Source organism: Danaus plexippus, chromosome 14 (assembly GCF_018135715.1).
Source record: "Danaus plexippus chromosome 14, MEX_DaPlex, whole genome shotgun sequence".
In the NCBI taxonomy this organism is placed as follows: domain Eukaryota; kingdom Metazoa; phylum Arthropoda; class Insecta; order Lepidoptera; family Nymphalidae; genus Danaus; species Danaus plexippus.
In genome coordinates, this window is record NC_083546.1 from 5,586,168 (window position 1) to 5,608,448 (window position 22,281).

Here is a 22,281-nt window from a genome sequence, read left to right on the forward strand (position 1 = left end):
CCCATAGGTACTTAAAATACTTTATTACTTGTAAAAACTTTAATTTTTTCCTTAAAGAATAGAAGTAAAAAAAAATACTATTGTCAATGTTTCTTTGAAGTATTATTTTATAGTCTTCATTGGTTTCAATGCCTGTTGCACTGAATTAAAAATTCATAGGAGAATAAAATCACACACACCTTTACATAATACCCACATGAAAATAATAACACAAATATGGGAAGTGGAAATTTTTATCAAGGAATATTCACTTGCGTTCTAAGAATTTTAAAATTTTTTTTTTTGCTGTGTATATTTTAATCTGTGGTCTAAAACTATATTCAAGCTTTAAGAACTTAAAAATCATGAGGATTCTGATATTTAGATAGAATCTAGCATTTATTTGCAATGGTACCTTTAATATAAAGAAATTTAAACTGAACAAAAGTTTTATAAAGGAGATTATTGAAGTTAATTCATTATTTTTTATACACTTTACATAATATATGATCTAAATTATATCTTAAATAGAAGCTTCCTTCATTTCAACATCATCAGATGTCATTTCTATATCATCATTCTCATCTAACAGTGCTTGTAACTGATGTATTGATGTTACCAACACATGGAATTGTTTTTTTCTCAAAGACAGACGACTCTCCAATTGTTGTCTTGTCCCTTCTAAATTGCTCAACTCCATTTTTAATGTACTAAGACGTTCCAAAGTTTCCTTTCTATCGGGCTGTTCGCTGATAACTTTTGCGAGAACATCATATTCAATGCGATTCTTTCTAACTGTTTTTGCTTGTGTCAAATCGGATTTGCTTTTTTCTATATTACCTTTAGCAACTTCTATGCCATTTTCAAGTATTTTTGATAGTGCTTCATAGCTCTTTAATTCCGCAGCCATCATCTCTGAGCCTAGCTGTGATTTTGTAACTGCAAATTCACATTGTGCAAGCTGTGCAAGCATTCTGTCGTGTGTTGCTTTACTAAAAATATACAATATTATATAAATAATATTTTACTAATTCAATTTTTTTTCATAGTGATGATTTTTTTTTATAAACGAAATTTTCATATACCAAATCTAACCTCTCTTCCGGTTTTTCATCAGTGCTATTTGACCACTTTATTAAAGTTTTAAGTAAAACATTAAGCCGTCTGTCATCGCCGGTTCCATCCCCATCTATCAGTAGACGCCTCCGAATAACGTCCTCTGAAAAAAAATGTTATAAGAAACTTAAAGATTCTCATATGGATAATTTCGTAGCGTTAATTTACCGTCAGCCATTTACACGGTAGATTGGCCAGTACTAAACAAAATGTAATTTTATATTCGGCAGCTGTTTAATATAGTGCTGCTGTTTTATTGGAGTGAACTGTGAAAAGTCAAAACATAAAACTTTGTTTTCTATGGATTTCGTGCTTCTGATTTATCCAAACAATTTTTTTTCATCATGTTTTTTTTGGAAATCGGCAAAGAACACTGGTTCATTCAGCCTTATGACCTATTTAACTTAAATTTATATAGAACATAGCCCAGCTTTCTTAATTTTGTGTACTCTAAAAATTTATTTAAAGAAATTTAAACAAATTCGATTATAAATATTAATTATAAATTGTCTTTTCAAAAAATTGGAATTCCTTAAATTCTAATATTGCTTTAAAATAAAAAATAAAATTGTAATTTTAAATTTTATAATTATATACCATAAGCATAATATTTTTTTTCATTTCTAATTAACTAACTATTAATATATGTTTTGAATAGTTATTTTATACTTTTTGAACATTGGTTATTTCAGAACGTAAACTGTCACAAATGTTTTGCAGTTTATTCTCGACTTTTGATTGACTCCCTAGCCTGGCCTCCGAAATTGGTACTCACGAATAAATTATGGCAATTTTATTAATTTCGGTCGGTTTGTGTTTAGATTTTATCACCTATATATGATTTGCCTACTAGCTATAGAAACCAATAAACAGTGAAAATGGAGAACATTGATTTCAGTGAAAAAATTGAAAAATATTTTTCAGAATTGGGTCGATGGTGTGTACATTTACCTGATGAAGACTATTTACTAACACTTTACTTGGCGTAAATAATAAAAATGTTCTATTTTTAGGAAAGTGTGGCGCGGTATTATATTAGGTCAAGTGCTATCTCTTCTGTTGAGTGGAAAATGTATTCTTACTACATTACTCCAGAGTGCTACTTGGCAGTTTCCTACTAATGGACAACTAGTTATCCCCTACTTTGTACTTTTCATATTATTTTCTCCATCTCTATTATGCAGAGGCCTTACACAGTTAATGAAGTAATAAAAATAATTGGTAGTATTATTTTCAATGTTTTATCAAAAAATATATAAAGTTCATTATATTTTTTCAGAAAATGGTGGTTAATTCTTATAGCTTGTATACTAGATGTGCAGGCTAATTGGCTGCTAGTTCTCTCACAAAGATTCACCTCAGTATTAAGCTGACAGCTGTTAGCATGTAGCGGAGTAGGAGCAGCCTTAGTTGGAGGTGCATGGAGAGGTCAACGTTTAGGGGTCGCTCATGTTGCTGGGGCAACATTGGGCTTGATGGCAGTTGTTTGTGTGGTTTGGGCGGACGTGGAAGGAGCTCCCACTGATGGTAAGTTCAGTTTTCAAGTTTGAAGCAGTAAATGGAATAATTGCGTTTTAAATTTAACCATTAAAATGTTGTACTGGTCAAATATCAAATTGTTAGTGAAATTAAATTAAGTCAAAAGTACATAGTCAGAAATAGAATCACTCCAGTTTAGACATTTTATACTGTTTTGTTATAGCATATTTAATATAAATAAAATGTATAAAATTTTTTAGAGAAAAAATTTTTCTTTCTTACTTTCAGGTAAAAACCAATTAGTGGGTGATATGCTTTGCTTAGCCGGATCACTCCTCTATGCTCTAGTGACTGTGCTCCAAGAAATAATGCTCAAAACACATTCATGTGCGGAATATTTAGCATTGCTCGGTTTCATTGGGAGTTTGTTGTCAAGTTCCCAGACATTTTTCTTAGAGTTTAGTGACCTGATGACATTTAACTGGTACGAGTTAGATACAATTATACAGTTGGGAAGTTACTGTGTTGTGCAAACAGTATTCCAAATCCTTCAGAGCTTTATGCTAAGGGATGCTGGATCAATAATACTGCACCTTTCTTTCCTCTCTTCGGATTATTATACTTTGATAGCTGGGATGTTTATATTCCAATTTAAGGTGACTTATTATTTATTACCTATTAATGATCAAATTTCTGTTTACAAAATCTTTAATTACTATTTCTCTTGTTATATTTGAAAATTATATGTATTTATACTTTGAAGAATATAATATGGTTAATATGGAAATATCAACTGACTATGTCTTTGTTAATTTTTTGTAAGAATTTTTTTTTATTATTATTTCAGTTCCATGCTCTTTATTTCCTATCATATCTGTTGGCGATGGTGGGAGTATTTCTCTTTAGTGCAAGACGAACATCCAATCCTGTGGTTATACCACAAATTGTTCATGACTCTGTGCAGACACAGGATAATGTGTCCATGTGAGTATAATTTTTGTATGTGTTATTTGTGGAATGAAAAAAAAAGATTTTACAATCAGATATATTGTGTGTGATTTATTTTATTATAACATATTTCTGTAAAACTTGTAATCTAATATTTTACTTCTCGTTGATAAGTTTGATGTATGTTTTATTTCAATCAGGGAGTACACAGTACCCACATTGGACTGCATACCTCTATCCGAAGGTCTCGAACCGCCAATGAGTCGAGATACAACATTCACATCGTTCCTCGGAGGACCTCAGACTGCTAACACCATGCCTAATGGAAACATGCCATTCGGACCTTTAAATACAGATGAAACTAAGGAAATAAATCAAGACATAAATCAATAATTTTTAATATTACTTCATTTTTAATAAACATAATATATTCTACGACAGTTTGCAGAGTTTGGACCAAGTTTGATTAGCACAAATTAGCGCAAAACTTTTATATTAGATATGACTGAAGTTAGCGAGATCGGTATATCTATTACTTTGATTGTCTGACATGTGATAAATGTTTAGGAAGTTGAATGTTTAGAACAAATTAGTTTTGTTGTTAGTGAATTAAAAATCATTAGATCTTTACAAGGAACTACATATAGGTAACAGTTCTTGTATGTAGAATAATTAATTTAATTTTTTATGGAGTCAGTTTGTTTTTATTATAATTTCAGTAATCATTCAGATGCTTTATCTAAATGTACGGTTAAATATATCACTACCAGCACAATGATGTGATAGATATCTTGAACTTTTTAAATTAATCATGGATTTTCATTTTATGTATGGATGTAATTTTTTTTCAAGTTGCTTAAATTTTTTAGCCGCCTACTACATATTTATCAATTTTATCTTAATAGGTTTTTATAATACAACCTGTAAATTTATATTATAATTGTTCCTCAGTGAACCTTAGTGGCAATTTATCTTTGTCGCCCCAGAGATATACAGACATATTTTTAATTTATTATTTCATCTGGAACTGTTTGGATTGAACCTGAAATTGTTTTGATTTTTTTATGTAATCAATTAAACTTTATTAGAAATAGTCACGAGAATGTTTTGTAACGAGCACATTTAATTTTAAACACACTTTTGACGAAGTCAAACATAAAATGCATAATGAAATTGAAAAATTTATTAACGAATACTGCCATTTACTCGAATTTTTACTCAATTTTTAATCAGCTAGATTAGTGATGTTTATATGAGATTTAAATGTAGAATCTATTTAAATTAAGGGTGTGTATAATAGTTGATATTATAATAATATTGTTTATTCTTAGTTATAATATAGACTTATAACTTAACTTTCAATTTTACTTTGGTTTTAATTTAATTTTGCAAGCAATACGAATGTCTTTTATCTATCATGTTATATGAATATTTTTTCTAGCCAATTTTTTCGTTAACGAATTTAGGCTTATGGCAACGTATGTTAGTTATAATAAAATAATATGAACTGTAATAATTGAAATAATGAACGAACAGTGTTTAGACAACTTAAACAAAGCGGTTCGTGTCCCTACAAGCGAGTCTTTCTTGTTCTGTTTAATGATTCATGTGTAAATTATAAAGGTATTTTTCAATTAATTTCCTTTTTTATAACAGCAATTAAAGCGACTGTAGGTACAGCATTTTGTGATTTATACAGCATCGATTTGATGAAAAATTTCTTTTAAAGGTCATTGTCAAACGAAGAATTGTATGATTGCCGAATATTTTACCAGCGATAATAATTAAAATATCGGCACAATACGCCCAGCAGATCTCTTAACCTTATTCATGTATATATGTTATACTGTTTTACTATTCCACGCTGTGATTTGTTCGACTCTCAGATAAACTATGACGTTATATTTTTAAGAATCTATTTAACTGAGTTACTATTTAGTTGATGAAACGTATATGGCTATAATATAATATAGAAGTTATTTATATCGCTCAATTACTAAAAGTAAGTTACGCATTTTATTAACTAGTCCATTAGTATGAATTGATAAAAGGATTTGACACTAACTTTAAATAGATTATTTACTCTTCCGTCGCTAGAACGGTTGTATTATTGCTTCAAGGGATGTAACGTCATTTAGCATGTACTGTAATCCTTATCACAAGTTTTGATGGTCACACTACAAACGGAGCGTTTTCATTTTGTATATTATATTTCGCTGTTAGACTTATTAGTTTTGGGGGAGATTGTACGAGTGGGGTTTTTCCCTTGAAATACTGATTTTAAGAATCTGGGAGGTACCGTCGTCGTAAGCGTCTCAGAGAAATCGAACCTCAATATCATAATATTGGTACTCGCTTCGTATTTCTCATTTATTAACCTATGTTGTAACTTCCATACTCTATAACATATAAAGTTAAAACTAGTAACGCCCCGTATTTAGTGTGACGGTGGAAACTTTTGGTAAGGTCACTGATGTTGGGATTAGAATCACTGCAAGGATATAAACTCTGACTAGCATGTTTGTTTTATATAATATTTTTAAAGATCAAAACCTTTCAGTCTTTATAGTATTAGTGTTCAATTATAAATTGTCATTAGAGCGGTGATTTTACATTCCAATTTACAGCACGTTTTAAGTGACCGTATTATACTACTAGTTCGTTAAATATACAATGTTTTTGAATTTAGGCTGTTTTACTTCATATATATAAATATATGCAATAAAATAAAATTATAGCTAAAGTAGTATTTATTATCTTACAACATTGAAGAATAAGAGAAATAAATCATTGTACTACCAAAAAAAAAAAAAAAATTGACAGATAATTCAATTAAAGAAGGAACAGTTATATACAGGTTTTGGGTCACATCTTGTCAAAAATACAATTAATGATTACAACACTACAGGACAATACAGTTAGCAAATATCAGTACATGTTATATAGTATAGTTCTATATGAATTGGCTTTCTTGGAGTTGAAAATTCAATAATGGATATTCCTGTATAGTTAACATACATACAAAGAAAGACATTAAGATAAAATAGTAACATTTATAATGAAAACAAACTCTCTATAATTAACCGAAGAAAATTAAAAACACAATGAAAGCGATTTCCGAATATCTTAGAGATATCTTGTGTTTATACGTCATCTTAAATATCCGACTAAGCTTCATCTTCACTAGCTGAGACTGATTTTCTAGATTCGGGTGTCGCGGGTCTAGAGTTTCTTGAACCGGATCTAGATCTAGATCCAGAGTGAGATCTCGATCCAGAACGACTGCGTGATCCACTTTTGGATCTTGACCTGGAACGCGACGCACTCTTCGACTTTGACCTGGAACGGCTTTTGGATCTAAAAAATAGTAATTTTATGTTAATCAAGTCTGCATTATTTCTTAAATTTTTATTCGATATTATATTCACCTTGATCGCGATCTCGATGGGCTTTTGGATCTAGATCCACTTTTGGACCGAGAGCGACTCTTCGACCTGGAAGGGCTTTTTGAGCGAGATCTACTTTTTGATCTAGATCGGCTTTTCGAGCGGCTCTTCGATCTGGATCGGTCTTTAGACCTGGATCGACTCTTTGATTTTGGTCGGCTCTTAGCTGAACCGGACCGCGAGCGACTTCTCGACTTCGATCGACTTTTTGAACGTGATCTATAACAAATGAAAAGTGTCAAGCAAATGTGAAATTAAATTAACTATACTCCGATTTCGATGATGAAATAAAAGCAACGTTATAATGTAATCCGAGTAATTACATTTATAATATTGAAAAAAAAAAATAAGGCTAGTGCTTGAATTAATATACAAATGAATGATAAAGCCTGAATAATGTATCCCCACGAGCTGGATTCGAACCGGCAACAATCTGGATATCAACATTGAATTAGGATTTTTTTTACTCACTTGTCACTGTCTGATGCCGACATAATCCTCTTCCGTCCCTTATTGGCGGGAGGACTTCGACTCCCGCTTCCGCTGCGACTTCCGCCGCGACTCCGGCTGCGTGACTTGCGCTTACCACCATCGGAGTCTGATTCCGAAGTCGATATAGTTTCTTTTGATACGATCTTAGCGCGCTGTTTAGCTCCCAGCTTATCCTCCGCCATTTTGGCTTTCTCGCGTTTACCGATACCCCTTTCGCCCTGTATAAGATAGATTGTAAGACATTTTCACACATTCTCTTTCATTTTATTTTTCGTCCATACGAGCACAAGTGATGTAGAGATTTTGTTTATTGGTCAAACAGTAAACGACTGACGAGCTACAGTACACAGCTTATATCGTAGGTGTATAGATTAAAAAATATATAATAATAGTGCCTCACCTTCTTTCTGCTCTTATTCCTCGGCGCATCACTATCAGTGTCGCTGGTTCGTTGATTCTTCTTCTTAGTTTTACCTTTACGTCCTTCGGCATCGCGCTTGCGTTTACGTTGTTTCGGTTCCCTTTAATCAAAGCATATTATTTAATACTATTTAAAGTATCAGCGTGTGTAACTTAGAATACAACTAGGCAATTATTAAATTAATATCAGCATATTTAATATTTATTAACCAGTGCCATGAACGTTGTTTGGAAAAAAAAATAAAAAAAATCCTAGGACATACAGGTTATATATTACTAAGGAAAATTTGTCGGCATGAGGTTGAACTATACTAAGACACCAGTATCATATATTATAATATAATTGAGATCTAAGATTTTCGCGAGTTTTATTCATTTAAATGAAACTAATATTTTTCGGATAAACTACGCAGATGTTTTTTATTTTGCTGAAAAGTAACCGAAACCGAAACTAATTCCTGTACGAACCCTTCTTCCCTCGGCCTGTCTTGTTCGCTGCCAGAGTCTGATATATACTCGTCTCTCCTGCGGCCTCGTCCTTTCTGTTTGCTCTCAGACGGCATATCCGCGAATAACAACGCGTTCTTTGTCTTCTCCTTGTATTCTTGTCGCTTCTGTAACATTTCCACTGTGCTTTTCGCTTGTTCCTCCTCCCTCCGTTTGCGTTCTTCCTCCTGTAATTTATTATAATTGATTATTTTCCTAAGATTCGAACAATGAGTAGTTCCATACTCTGAAAATTTATATTCAATTATATATTACAGATAAGCCATCGTTATGTTTGTTTGGACTATAAATCAGTGAACATTATTCCGTAAGTTGAATCGTGATCTTCAATAATTCTACACCAAATCAAAGCCCCTGTATATAACATTCGTACCTGTTGTTTCCTGAAGGCCTCTCGTTGTTCTCGTTGCTTGTCCCTGAGTGTGAGTTCCTCCTGGTGTTGCCGTCTCGCTCTCGCTACATGCCACTGCGCCTGGGAGAGTAGGTCGGCGCATGTCCTGGCCTCGGCCGCGGCCGCTGCCCCACTGCCGAGTGGGCCGGTCGTTTCGCGAACCTCAGTGGTCGCCGCGCCGTCCGTCACAGCGGGCGTGCCCTCGGTGTTGGACAAACGTTGGAAGTATCTGGAACATTTTTTTTTATATCAAAGGTGGCAAACGAGCAGACTAGATGGCAGGGAGTGACCGTCGCCTATGGGCATATGCAACATAAGGGAAGTTGCGGAGGCGTTGTCGGCCTTGATTGCGGAAAAGGGAAAAGGCAACCGGCTCTCTCACTACTACTTCACGCCTATGTTCTGGGAGAGGGTGGTGATTCCCCGGTCCAGCCAGCCTGTGTTCAAGCTGTCGTAGCTTAACTACAGTTGTGATATCTGCTAACCCATGTAACATGTGCTGTTATATGTAAACTTTATAGTTTTATTATATATGTATAAAGCTAAAACGGTCGAATTAAGTTAATGTGAGTATGTAGCTATAATCCAACCTATGTGAGACATGTAGTTCATGAACCGCTCTCAGTACGACCCTGAGTTCGGATCGTTCGTCTTTCAGCACGTGGGCAGCCAGGCGTCGTAGAGCGAGCGCGGTGTTGTAGAGTAGGGCGGGGTCGTGGGGCGCTACCCGACGTGCTCTCAGTAGAGACGTGCGAGCGGCACGCGCTCTACCCGCTAGTGTCTGAGCGCGCCCGAGCCACGTCAACCACTCCACGTCGTGATGGGTCCGAAACTTTCTTATGCAGTTCTCGTACTGCAATAAAAATTTTATTATATGGAGGGATATTATAAAGGACTCCACCGGTGTCGCTTTGAAAGTCGCAGGGCTAACAGCAATAAACTTTACAAAACATATATATATACATATATAAAGGAAGTTTTTTTTGAGAGAAATCTTTGGTGGTTCTGCGTGAAATCAAAAAAATATTTAAAAATTTAAAGTGTCGGATAGTTATATACTCTTTTGTTCCTTACAAAATCCATAGAAGGTCTTTAAAAATTACCACAACCACAAACATTACATTCACTTTTATTAATTAAATTAAATGACATCACTATATAACATATAATAAATATTTACTACATATTGTTCAATATACATTATTTTTATCTAAAAAATTCAACTGTTTTCTCATTAAAACAATCCTAAAACAAATTTTATTGATTCTGTTTAAGGTGTTAAAAATTCGAATTGAAAAAAAAAAGTTAAATTCTCTCAACAAAGTGTCTATGAAAGCAGTATAAATATTTTTGGTCTCTCCCCCACCCTCTATGCATATATCTATGTATATATATACTCCTGTATATTGACACTCACCATTTGTATGGCATTTATGTATTGTTTCTGATCCACGTATATATGAGCAATGTTCATCCAGACGTCTGGAAAATCAGCCGTCGCTTCCCGCACCTGGGCGAAGATATCGCGAGCTTCGTTGATGCAACCCTGTAATGAACACGAAATTCATATCAAATTTGTACTAAATTCTTATTGATTCATACAAAATTATTTTTTTATTGTCTAAAGATAGTAATACAGCTGAATAGCTTTAAGTATAGTATTTCTTGTGTGATATTTAACACCCGTCATTCACCTCACTGTGCGGTCGATGAGCGCATGTATATTTTCTCTTAAACTCTTTTTTGTTCCGCTATCATATTCAGTTATCAATTTCTACTCTCCTAGTTATTGCTGTGTACTATTTTATATGCCGACGACCCATATTACCATCTGTAGTGCACTAGTTAATAACGTTGACAATTTTTTCGACTGAGCCGTAATTTCTAAAGGATTTAGGTGAATAAAGTATTATTTCTAATGTTATTATAACCATCAAACAGCTCACTTTGTGAGCGAGCACGCATCCTATACCGTTGGCTGCCCATATATTCTTCGGGTCGTTCTTCAGCACCTGTTTATACAAAGCGAGAGCTCGTTCTTGATGTCTCTTCTCGCGATCCTTCTCACGACCTGGCTGGTGTAGAGTCTGAAGCCACACGTTGCCTGAAATATTATTTTTAAAAAAATGCCTGAAAATTACAGTTCAGATATGTATGATTATACTTATATTATAAAAGCGTCTCCACTGATGTATAGATGTGTATCACACTAAACGGATTTCGATGAAATTTTCCAATAAAGTAGCTTAGACGTTAGGAAATTTAGGCAATAATTTATCCTCTCATTCCGTATATGCAGGGGAGCACATCACAAGTTTATGTAATATAAGGTCCCGCCACTTAAACGCTATGTTACGAAGTCAATTAACATATATAATGTGTTAAGTAATCGTCATTCTTTATATCTCTCTGAACATAAGACGAACGAAGTCATGTGCCAAATCTATTATATTTTACATATAGCCTCACCGAGCGCAATCAGCGAGTAGGCGTCGTTGGACGTGGTGGAGTTTTGTAAGATCCGTTCAAACTTCTTCTGCCCCGGACCCCACTCCTGCTGCGCCAGGTGAAGGTTCCCCAGCAGCGACCACGTGTCCGGGTGCTCTATATTCACTTTCAAAGCTTCTTTGAACCAGTCCGACGCTTCGTATATCTGCCCTTTATCTCTTGCCATGCAGCCCAATCTATTATAGTGTGGTAACATTTTATTCCATATTCGTTAGTCTTAGACGGTTACATACACCTTTATATGTATATTCTTATGTAAATCTTATGTCTATAATCATAATTATTCTATTATTCGTATAAATACTTTTTTGAAGTTTTTTATTTATTAACATATTATCAATTTAATGTAAATAAAAATTAAGTAATAATCCAAACTTTTTATAACTACACAATCTCTTTATGGTATTCTTTGTGTTAAGCATTCAGAGACACACAAATTGTTTTTTTTTTATTGGTATATATGTATATATATATATATTTCTTGCAATTCTAATTCTTTACAAACTACTGCACCCAAGAGGTGTAACATTATCAATATCGTACCTCAAGTAGCAATCAATATAATTGGGATGCTCCTTCAATATATCTTTGTACAGTTTCTCAGCCTTGTTGTATACACAGAGCGCTTCGTTAAGTCTCGCCAGGTTGTACATGGTTGTCACTAATATTGAATTGTAGTACTGGGCATCGAGAGTCTCCGCTTCCACTTTCTCTCTGTGAATCAGTAGCATTATAGTGAAAAAATATTTAAATTTTATTGATTGTTCGCAAACATATACATATATATGCATATATATATAATTTTTTTTTTTAATATTATTTTAACACCTAAATTAAGACATTACTACCAGTCTTATATTTTTCATTTCGCAAGGGCATAACAGTTTTGTAAGTATGTACTAGATATTACAAGTAAAAAATAATAGTAGAGAAACTGTAAAAAAATATTAAAATGTCGACTTCTTGTTTCAATTTCTTTATTAAAAATGAATAAATGAAGTACAATGTTTTAATTATTAACCTTTCCAAGGCTTCCTCCAAATATTTCATAGCTTCATTTAAATTACCAAGCCGGTAATGCAATGCGGCAACATTGTTTAATATTTCTGCTGGAATCTCAGCATTTACTTTTTCTTTAAGTATTTTCATGGCTGTGGTATATGCATTCAGTGAACCCTAGAAATTTACATATGAGATGTTGAAAAAAAACACACTAATTATATTATTCTGTAGTAGTGATCCATAATAAAAATATTTATATTGCCAATAACACATTTATAACACCTGTTATATGGGATATTTTTTTTTATTATAGATTAAAAAATATATATTTTTGAATATTTTTCACCTGTAAATCATTTTGTTCCAAAATTTGTGCCAATTCAATCCAAGCCTCTACATCATCAGGAAATTGTTCGGTTACTTTCTTGAGATGCTGTCTCGCTATATCCCGTTGTAATTGAGATGGAGAGTTAGCATATAGAGATCCTAGAATCTTCATAGTTTCGTAGTTGCCCGGTTGAGCTTTAAGAACTTTTTCAAAGCACTGAGCCGCCTGTTTTTAAAATTAAAAAGTGTTTCGTAACAAAATATTTATTAATTTTTTACACAATATAAAACTGTGGCATCAAACAGTTTATTATATGCTTACGTTTTCAGTGTCACCTCTGTATATATACATTTGTCCGAGGCCATAATGCGGTAGTACGAAATTCGGTGGCGCAAACTGCGTAGCTTGGTAGTAGTATTGGAATGCTTTAACGCAATCACCTTGCGCATGATAAGCTCTGGCCAAATGATGACAACTTTCCGCCCTCATTGCGTCATTCTCAGTGTTGTGATAAGCGTGCAGAGCAAGATGTTGGACTTTGCTGTAATCCTAATAATTTTTTTTTTTGTTTAATGACACTTCGAATCCATTATATGTATTTGGGTATATATAACAATATTAGAAAGTTATTCTTTAATTGAGTAATATATATTAAGTGTATACTTAAATGAGCTGGTCAACATATAGACCGCCATATAAATTACATGTCAAATGAACAGAATAATCAAATATATGATTAAGTAAGATTTCATATTTTAAAAACATTTTTAAAAATATTTTTAAAATTTTGATGATAAATACTCTTAAAATTACTTACCTTTTTAAAGAAGAAATGATTTGCCAAATGATTTAAAACCATTGGGTTTTTGGGATCAATTGCGTATGCCTTAGACAACATGATGACTGCCATCTTATTGGATTCACTCTCTTGTAAATTCAATTTCAAGATCGATAGCCCAACTAAAGCTCCGACACATTGAGGATCAAGTTGCAATGCCCTCTCAAACGCCATTCTGGCTTTTTCCTGATTATTTAATTTCATGAAACAATGGCCCATTCCCAAACGTAAAGCAGCTGGGCTGTTAGGATTCGTCCTTAGAGCTTTTTTGTAAAATGCTAGAGCTCCTCTATAATCCTTTCGGTTAAAAGCAATACAGGCTTTACCGAGCAGTGATGGCACATTATTTGGTGATTGATTGAGGACAAAATTGAACTGTGTGTCTGCTTGTGCCATTTTATCACCCTCAAGAAGACAGAAATATGCTCGCCCAAGAAGATGATTCTGTTCAAAGATTGTTCTAAGGTAAAGAAATTTTAACAAAATATCTGAGAAAAGAATAGTGACTCACCTGATCATACATAATAATTTTATCTGCCATAGTATAAAGCAAAGTAGCTTCAGTAAAAAGCTCTTTTTTCTTGTCTTTAGACTTTTCTTTATTTGCCTCTTGAACATAGTATGCAGCCAACATATCAAGTGCTCGCATTTGATCCCTTTCAAAGTCCCTATAGTCAATATTTGCATCCACTCGGGATGCCTCGAGAATTTTAAGGAAATCATCGATCTTGTTTTGTTTGTAGTAGGCAAGCTATAAAATTACCAATATTATTAAATTTAAGAGTGTTTTAAAATCCGTCACTTGTAAGGTTTTTTATTACGATACGTATGCATTTTCTTTATAGGTTAATTAGTACTCACTGCGACATTAATCCAGACATTTAGCTGGGATCTCTCTTGTTGCAATATACTAAGCACTTCTTCACCACACGGTAAAGATTCGGGATCAAGCTCTATCACCTAAAAATTGTTGAAAGTCTTATATATTAAAAAATATCAAATGACGGACTTCTCATAGAATATTATTACCTCATCGGTGGACATCAATGGAATTTCAAGCGACATTTTAATGTTTTATTTTATAACATCTCCTTAAAAATAAAGAATATCTGTTTTGTAATCAACATTAACCATTAATTACAAACATTGAAACATCAAACAACACATCTGAAATTGGCAAAATTTAACATAAGACGAATGTAGATAATAAACGGTATATGCGTACAGATAATATATAAATATAATACATATATGAATGTTGGAAATACAATTGAATAACTTTAGAATGTAATAAAGAATATTATATTTTTTCTTTATTACTCATCTGTTCAAAGTAAAACTCCAAATGAAGTCTTTTTAAGTATTTTAATTGTAAATACATTGCACTTTTACGAAGTCTTTTAAAACTTACCTTGTAATTTAATTGCCTTGCTGAATTAAAGAATTTGTCCTGTCTATAAAATATTATAACGCCTTCAGAACACCAATAGTAGATATAAAATATCATGGTTAGGATTTTAATGTCTTAGAATGTAAGGTCAATTTAACGTAACGTCAAATGTAGTATAATATTCCTTGATAAAAGATGCCATTTACGTGAAAAGCAGAAATCCTCCGCTATTGTATTGTACGCTGAATAAAATTAAGTTTTTAAAAAGCTATTTTTTTATTTCTATAGATTTTATTAATTAATGGAAGTAGAAATATTGAATTCGATTTTTTCATTTAAAAAATACATATGTTAATTAAGAATTTATAATTTTTATGTTTATTAATATTTTTAACAATATTAATAGTTATGACTGGCGAAAGTATCCTAGAATCTATTTATGACAGCTGTTTAAAAATATTTTGACATTGATGTTGTCAATAAAAATTTGAAAATTATTAATTAATTTAAACATTTAATCCTCTTTTTTATAATGAAAGAATCATTGCTTTTATTACTTTTATGTTTTAGTAGTAGCAACTAATATATATATTTTTTTCTAATGTAGCTACCAATTCTGAAAGTTCACGATATGGCTGTTAATAGTAAAAGAATAACTTTAAAACGAACCAGACCAAATCCATTATTTCAACGATGGCTTCAGGAGCTACAGGATGAGGCAAAGCTTGAATTGAACAATTTAGAATATTCATTGGATGAAGCTATCAGTTCATTATCCAAGTATCCTTTACCGTTAGAAAGTGGCGCGGAGTGTGCTATACTAAAAGGTTTCGATAATAAACTATGCTCTTTCCTCGATAAGCGTCTACAAGCTTACACAAGCTCAAATAAATTGGATAATAATTCTTCCAAAGTTACTAGCACAACCCTACCTGAACTAGAGCCAATAGATATCAGTTCTAAAAAAGCCAAAAACAATTACATTACCAAAGATGACTTTGAGAAACAATCTGCAAGAAACATTTTTAAGTGCACCAAGCTTACTACTGATGTGCCTTGTGGAACAGATGACTTATCTGACAATGAAGTACAAGAAGTTCAAGAGGTACCATCCCAAAGTAATGTGCTAAAAGGATCTCGAAAAGATTACTGTTCTAATTTAATTCAAGCTAACTACAGCTCTCTGAGTCCTGAATTGGAAAAATCACTTAGAGGAAGGGAAAGGAAATTAAAATACAAACCTATCTACAAGTCTGGTAGTTATGCTATAGTGATGGGTCTCTGGGAACATTCAATAGTGAATTCAAAGCAGGGTATTAGTAAGATGGATTTGCTAGAACTAGCCCATAAATACATTGAGAGTTCTATGAAAAATGCTTCAGATGCTTTACATAATTTGTTATGGGCAAATATGAATAACCTTGTATCAAAGGGCCTTGTAATGAGAAAGAATGGAGAAACTCCAGTATTTAAATTGACAAAATTGGGTATTAAAACTGCAAAGGTACTGTATAAAGAATACAAAAATAGAGAAAAACCTAAAGTTACAAATTCAAAACAACCCGAAGAAGACGATTGTGACGGATCTAAAAATAATGTTCCAATTAATTCCAGAAACGGCATTGACACTTGTAATACAGAGGTTGAAGAAGTAGTGGAATTTGAAGCTGGTTCATATGATATTATTTTATTTGTCGATGTTAAAGAAACTTCTGGGTGTGTATTTATATTAATTAATGTTTTTTTTGTAAGTGTTGCCACTAATATACATTTTTCTTACAGCTTAGCTAAGAAGAATGATCCTCTGATGCTCCAAATGAAGAAATATCCTAATCTTCAACACGAGTTTAGATCTTTGAGTGTCGGTGATTTTGCATGGATAGCAAGGCACAGGTTAAGTAAAGAAGAATTAGTGCTGCCTTATATAGTTGAGAGGAAAAGAATGGACGATTTCGCGAATAGTATAAAAGATGGTAGATATCATGAACAGAAATTCAGATTGAAGAAAAGTAAAGCAAAAGTTGTTTACTTGGTTGAAAATTATGATAGTAAATATGTTGGTTTGCCCTATCAGACATTGATGCAAGGATTGGTCAATACGAGAATTAGGGATGAGATTCAGGTACATCGAACAGATTCATTGGCGGCTACTGTTAGATTCTTAGCCATTCTGACAATGAAAATAATTAACGAATATCAGGTAAATATGATCACTACATTAATATAATCAAAAATATATATAAATGTTTCAAAACTATTTATCTCTTTATAGAATAGCTCACTCAGGAATTATATTTATATAGAAAAATATAATTTATGTTTATTATATACTAACATAAAATAAAAGTAGGTATATTGCTTTATGAAAGATTTTCTTTTTTCTTTACAGAATTGTTCTGTTAAGGGTCACCACAAAATGGCGGAAGGCGACATGTTGATGACATTCAATTATTTTAAAAAAGCTCTCGTAAAAAATAAACCTTTGTCTTTGAAATGTACCTTTATAAAAATGCTTTTACAACTACGAGGATTAACAGCAGATAAAGCTGTGGCTATAACTAATGAATACGGAACGCCAAAATTATTAATGGATGCATATGAAAATTGTGATAAAAAAAAAGGTGAACTGTTGTTAGCTAATATTAAAGGCAAGAGTAAACGTAATGTAGGACCTCGTGTAAGTAAAAAACTGTACAAATTGTTTACATTGAGAGAATTAACGTAACTTTTATCTCATGATATCTGAGTGAATTTAGTCCCTTAATAAAATAGTTTGAGATGAACTGTGAAGGTAAGGATAATAGTTCTGTAGTATTTTTAATTAAAATCGCAATAATTTGATGGCAGTGTTATGTAAAATTGTTTTAAAAAAAATGACCAATTAGTTATAAATAGATAATAATCATGTTGTACAGGTTTCCTTACTAGATTAATTATTGTAAATAATGTACATAAAAAGATATATATTTTTGTAGAATATAACCGAGACACTATTTTTTGTGCTATGAAATGTTACAGATAAACATATTCTTTCATAAAAATAGGTTTGTAGGAAATATTTTAAAAGAATTGAATATTTACTGTTATAAACTAAATCAAGAACTGTTTTATCTTTATAAGAATATTGTCTAGTTATTTTTTACTTCGATCATTGTTTTTTGTAGATAACTTATAGGTATCAAGGAAAAATCTTAAAAGATTTTGTCATAGACTGTTAGTATTAAGTATTCTGTGAAAAGGGTGAATTATTAAAAATATTTAATGCCTTTTATAATAAAAAATAGCAAATTGCAAAACATCTTTCATTATCTGCAACTGCTATATGTATATTGACGAGTACATATATTTTACACAAAAAAATTGCTTTAGAGATTTATATTGGGTAAAATTAAAAAATCTGTTATAAAAATAACTGCCAAAAAGTGAGTTTTATATGAAACGTTTGTATAATTTTATATTGAATGTACTAAAAATAAATGAAATAACACAAAAAATTTAGTATATATACTTTATTAACACAACTATTGACTGTGACATGAGAGACAATTTATGAATCATCTGTAAATAGTTCAGTTTAAGAGCACTTTAGGATGGAATCAACTTTTCCAAGTTTACATAACCATTTACGAGTAAACAGCGTGATTGGTTTAGCACAAACATTATAATCAGATTTCAGAGATTCTACATATATAAATTAAGCAGTTAGTACAAAAAAAAAATTGAGATATAGGAGAGATTCAAAAATAAAGATTGTGCCAAACCAATATAGATATAAATTCAGACCCTAATTATCATCACATTGTTTTCCTTATACATATGTATTTTGCTTAAAACTAAATATTTATTTTATGGAATTATAAGTTTCTGAAATTGCTTTTGAGATGGCACAGATAAACAAAAACCCAATTCTAATACTAGATTGCACTTAAATAGTTAAACTTTACAAATTTTTTAAACTGATAATAAATATCTTTAAATTCAAATATAGAATTTTTATGTGTTAATATTAGGAAATGTTAAGAACTTTTTGTGTCAAAAATAGAGAACATCCAATCGCAAGCACATATATACACAAAGAACACTTATATTTAAAACAAATATGAGATAAATGCCAAAAATATAAAGAAACCTAGCACTAACACCTATTATGTGGCTGAAGTATACTATAATATGCAATAAATTCAAAGTAAATAAAAGAATAGTGACCAGCCACCACATTAAAGGTACAATCTCAATATTATTAATAAAAACCCTGTTACATCAGGAATTCTTTCCGAGAAAATGTAGTGCACATAAAATGAAAAAAAAAAAAATTCTCTTTAAAATTCTAAATATTACATAACAAGAAGTTATAAAAATAACTAAATATAAATCCTAATAGTGCACTTACATAGATATCTAAGCCATGAAAACTTTAAAGAGTGTGATAGTTTCTTTCCGTTTGGTTCTTGTAGTATTTGAATCCCATGAATCCTATAGCAAGGAGTCCAAGGGTGAGAATCATGCCACCAATGAAGCTGGGTCCATCAAAACTGCAACAAAATTGTTTCTATTAAATTTTATAAATTACAAACATCATTATTCATCTCTAGTCCTTAAAAACCTGTAGAAAATTTTAAAGACTAATAAAAAATATATTGACATCAAGTCAACCACAGTCAATAAATTTTTATTAATTCTGAATGTCTGAATTTTAATAGAGTTATATAGTTATATAAAATATTAAAAAAAAAAAATTATAAACCATGACAATAATAAATCAGAAAAAGTACAAAAACCTCATTGAACCTACCCTCTCGCCTGGAGAACATGTTTATCTTCAGATTTTGGGGCCTGTGTACTGTTTGGCATGTCAGGTTTCATTGTTGTTGCATTCTTGCCGGTCACATCATTCATTGGTTTATCAGTTGCAGCTTTCTCTGTGGTCGCTTTGGTTTCAGTGGAGTTTTTGGCAAGCTCTTTGGAATTTTCCTTGGCTTTTGGTTCTTTTTCTGTGGTTTTGTTATCAACGGGCTTAGAAATTTCTTCTTTATGGGCTGGGGTTGCCTCCGAGGGTTTTGCAGGTTCTTGTGTCACTTGGGTTGAAGTTGGGTTAATTTCTGTTTCATTTTTAGTAGATGTTTCATTAGTCAGATGAGGAGGGATTGAGGTGGTTAGATTTTTTTCCTTTATGTCTGTTGTGGTACTATTCGCCACAATAGAAATTGCAGGTGTTGCAGCTGTAATTATAAGTGATTAGATAATTAGTTAAAATGTATGTATTTTCATCAAGTAACATTTTTTTAAAAGTGTAATAACTTCAATGATTAATAATGTCAGAACTTTGAACACAAAAACTACAGCATACATACATTCCATATAATAAATTAGTAATTCATTTACAAGACATAGTCATAGGAAAATATGTTTCCTTATTTTAATATAAATTTCAACATCTTGTGATCAACAATTTTTTTTAATCAGATGATACAAGACTTAAGATTAAAACAAGTTTGTCTATTTAATATGCACATATTGATGAGGTTTAAATATAACTTCACTTTATAATCATTTTTTTAAACAGCTACACATATATTATCTATATCATATTGGAAAATTGGGAATGAAGATATTATTTTTTTAGTTTTACATGAACATGGTTGGGGAGAATCATGCTTTTAAGTCATGACTGTAATAAAAAAGTAATTAAGTACAAAATGTAGTAATCATAAATAGTTAATTTTAATGACAATATAATATATTACAAACCGGTTTTACAGAAATGTTACACTTTAAAAAAGAGAACATAAGATACAGTTCAAAATATTTGTTTCAAAAAGTGCAGAAGTTGAAAAAGTATGTAATTTAAAAAATAAATTAATATACATTGTTGCATATCTAATTAAATCTTCTTAAATATCATTCGATTAAACACTTTTCCAATTAATGTGCATAAATATTATTAGTACACATTTACTTTTTTTTATTATTATTATTAAATACAGATATCGAATCAATTTTTATGAGCTTTCTTATAGGAACTTGTTTAAGGCGGAACTGTGTCTTAGTTGTGAAATCTTTTTGGTACAAGGAAATAGTCATGAAGGTATAGGTTATAAGGTATTATTAAAGAAATTAATAAGCAACGAGACATGATGGCAGTCTACCATTGACTTATTTCAGAAAAAAAATTAAGAGAATCACATTCACTCGGAATTTTCGTTTAATTTTTATGGAATATTTATAACAAAGACGTATCTAACAAAGTAATATAAATCAGCCTTGAACTAATTAAATAATTATTGAATAAAAAACAACAATTTTTTTCCTGATAAAGTTTTTTCACGACACATTTGATTTTTTATTCGAAGATTACTGGTTTTTATCTTAATACAAGATCGATTTAGCAATACATTAAATTCTCGTCGTAAAATAAAACTTGAATAACATTAAGTATACATTGACACGGACAAAGAAATTGTGCAATACTTAAACGTGTGTAAAATTTTACGTTTTTAGAACTAGTTAGGATATGATAAAAAAAAAAGAAATGTATTGGAGATTAATATAACGGTGTATGATTAGGAATCTGACTCCTTTAAAGCATTCCTATTTTTCGTTTTACAATAAATGTTCATGGGCACCTAAATTTATAATGAATAGTCACTACAATTAAGATTTTTCTGAAGTTATCATTTAAAACTAGTTTTAGAACTAGCTGACTTACAAGAATAAGATTTTTTTTTATTTGAACGCAATTACTTTGATGGGCGACGCCAGATTGTTCTGGTAATAATTAATCTTACCTTTTTCTTCTGCTGCTTTACTCAAACACATCGAAAACGACAGCAGACCCAGTAGTATAATTTTCTTTATCATTTTGAGCGCAGATTGTTGGTTTCCTTCGTAAAAAGACCAAAAATATCGTTTGAGTCACGAACACAAATTACAAATGACGGCTCTCAGCTCTATGCTAATACGAAGAATATGTGTAAAGGAAGAAAAATACTCAATTAATTTGTGTAGTCTGTATTGTAACTGTATAACAATATTTTTCGACTGGCAATAATTTACAGATGGTAAAAATCGAATCGATTTTTAAATCGAATCTTAAATAATTTTAACTATTAATCGAATTTCATGTAAATTTTTAGTCGATGAGATATTTGTATGTTACTTGAAAAGTATATGCAATATTCGTTGACAAACTTTTAAATAAGTGCCTGTAATTAAACTTACGCTTTAAGTAATAAGTACCAGGATATTACTTTAGCGTTGATTCTAGTTATGCTCACCACTTTAGAGTTGGTTGGAACACGGCTTACTAAATATTGCAAGTGTGGCTTGAATAGACAGGTGGACAAGAAGAGTTGCCTTAGCAATGCCAACTTTATATGAATCGAACGCTCGCATTGCTTCCTTTGGTCACTCGATGATGTTTTTATCTAGCGTTTCGAC

At 31.6% G+C, this 22,281-nt stretch overlaps 6 protein-coding genes across 6 annotated transcripts; 3 read left to right on the top strand and 3 right to left on the bottom strand.

Moving 5' to 3' along the window:
* Positions 1-6: 6 nt before the first annotated feature.
* LOC116769859 (THO complex subunit 7 homolog) lies at positions 7-1,436 on the bottom strand. The gene is made up of 3 exons (XM_032661059.2): positions 1,264-1,436; positions 1,075-1,198; positions 7-971 (listed from the first exon to the last, which is right to left on the bottom strand). The coding sequence occupies exons 1-3, from the start codon at positions 1,271-1,273 to the stop codon at positions 503-505; spliced, it is 603 nt and encodes a 200-aa protein (XP_032516950.1). The 5' UTR covers positions 1,274-1,436; the 3' UTR covers positions 7-502.
* Positions 1,437-1,828: 392 nt separating this feature from the next.
* Positions 1,829-2,515, top strand: LOC116769782 (solute carrier family 35 member F2-like). Its single transcript, XM_032660973.2, has 3 exons — positions 1,829-2,032; positions 2,109-2,300; positions 2,375-2,515. The coding sequence occupies exons 1-3, from the start codon at positions 1,974-1,976 to the stop codon at positions 2,466-2,468; spliced, it is 345 nt and encodes a 114-aa protein (XP_032516864.2). The 5' UTR covers positions 1,829-1,973; the 3' UTR covers positions 2,469-2,515.
* LOC133319144 (solute carrier family 35 member F1-like) lies at positions 2,501-6,206 on the top strand. Its single transcript, XM_061522468.1, has 4 exons — positions 2,501-2,622; positions 2,863-3,230; positions 3,422-3,558; positions 3,723-6,206. The coding sequence occupies exons 1-4, from the start codon at positions 2,571-2,573 to the stop codon at positions 3,913-3,915; spliced, it is 750 nt and encodes a 249-aa protein (XP_061378452.1). The 5' UTR covers positions 2,501-2,570; the 3' UTR covers positions 3,916-6,206.
* A 48-nt stretch (positions 6,207-6,254) lies between these two features.
* Positions 6,255-14,640, bottom strand: LOC116769857 (RNA polymerase-associated protein CTR9 homolog). The gene is made up of 18 exons (XM_032661058.2): positions 14,484-14,640; positions 14,316-14,414; positions 13,966-14,205; positions 13,434-13,898; positions 12,938-13,165; positions 12,635-12,841; positions 12,308-12,462; positions 11,830-12,000; positions 11,248-11,462; positions 10,725-10,882; positions 10,196-10,324; positions 9,369-9,631; positions 8,761-9,007; positions 8,349-8,554; positions 7,861-7,981; positions 7,440-7,678; positions 6,951-7,187; positions 6,255-6,879 (listed from the first exon to the last, which is right to left on the bottom strand). The coding sequence occupies exons 1-18, from the start codon at positions 14,517-14,519 to the stop codon at positions 6,690-6,692; spliced, it is 3,606 nt and encodes a 1,201-aa protein (XP_032516949.2). The 5' UTR covers positions 14,520-14,640; the 3' UTR covers positions 6,255-6,689.
* Positions 14,641-15,331: 691 nt separating this feature from the next.
* Positions 15,332-18,470, top strand: LOC116769737 (crossover junction endonuclease MUS81). Its single transcript, XM_032660925.2, has 3 exons — positions 15,332-16,560; positions 16,627-17,044; positions 17,234-18,470. Exons 1-3 carry the CDS (start codon positions 15,476-15,478, stop codon positions 17,567-17,569), a joined length of 1,839 nt encoding a protein of 612 aa, XP_032516816.2. The 5' UTR covers positions 15,332-15,475; the 3' UTR covers positions 17,570-18,470.
* On the bottom strand, positions 18,339-21,816 carry LOC116769535 (porimin). Its single transcript, XM_032660665.2, has 3 exons — positions 21,630-21,816; positions 19,637-20,063; positions 18,339-19,376 (listed from the first exon to the last, which is right to left on the bottom strand). Exons 1-3 carry the CDS (start codon positions 21,700-21,702, stop codon positions 19,259-19,261), a joined length of 618 nt encoding a protein of 205 aa, XP_032516556.2. The 5' UTR covers positions 21,703-21,816; the 3' UTR covers positions 18,339-19,258.
* Positions 21,817-22,281: the final 465 nt, after the last annotated feature.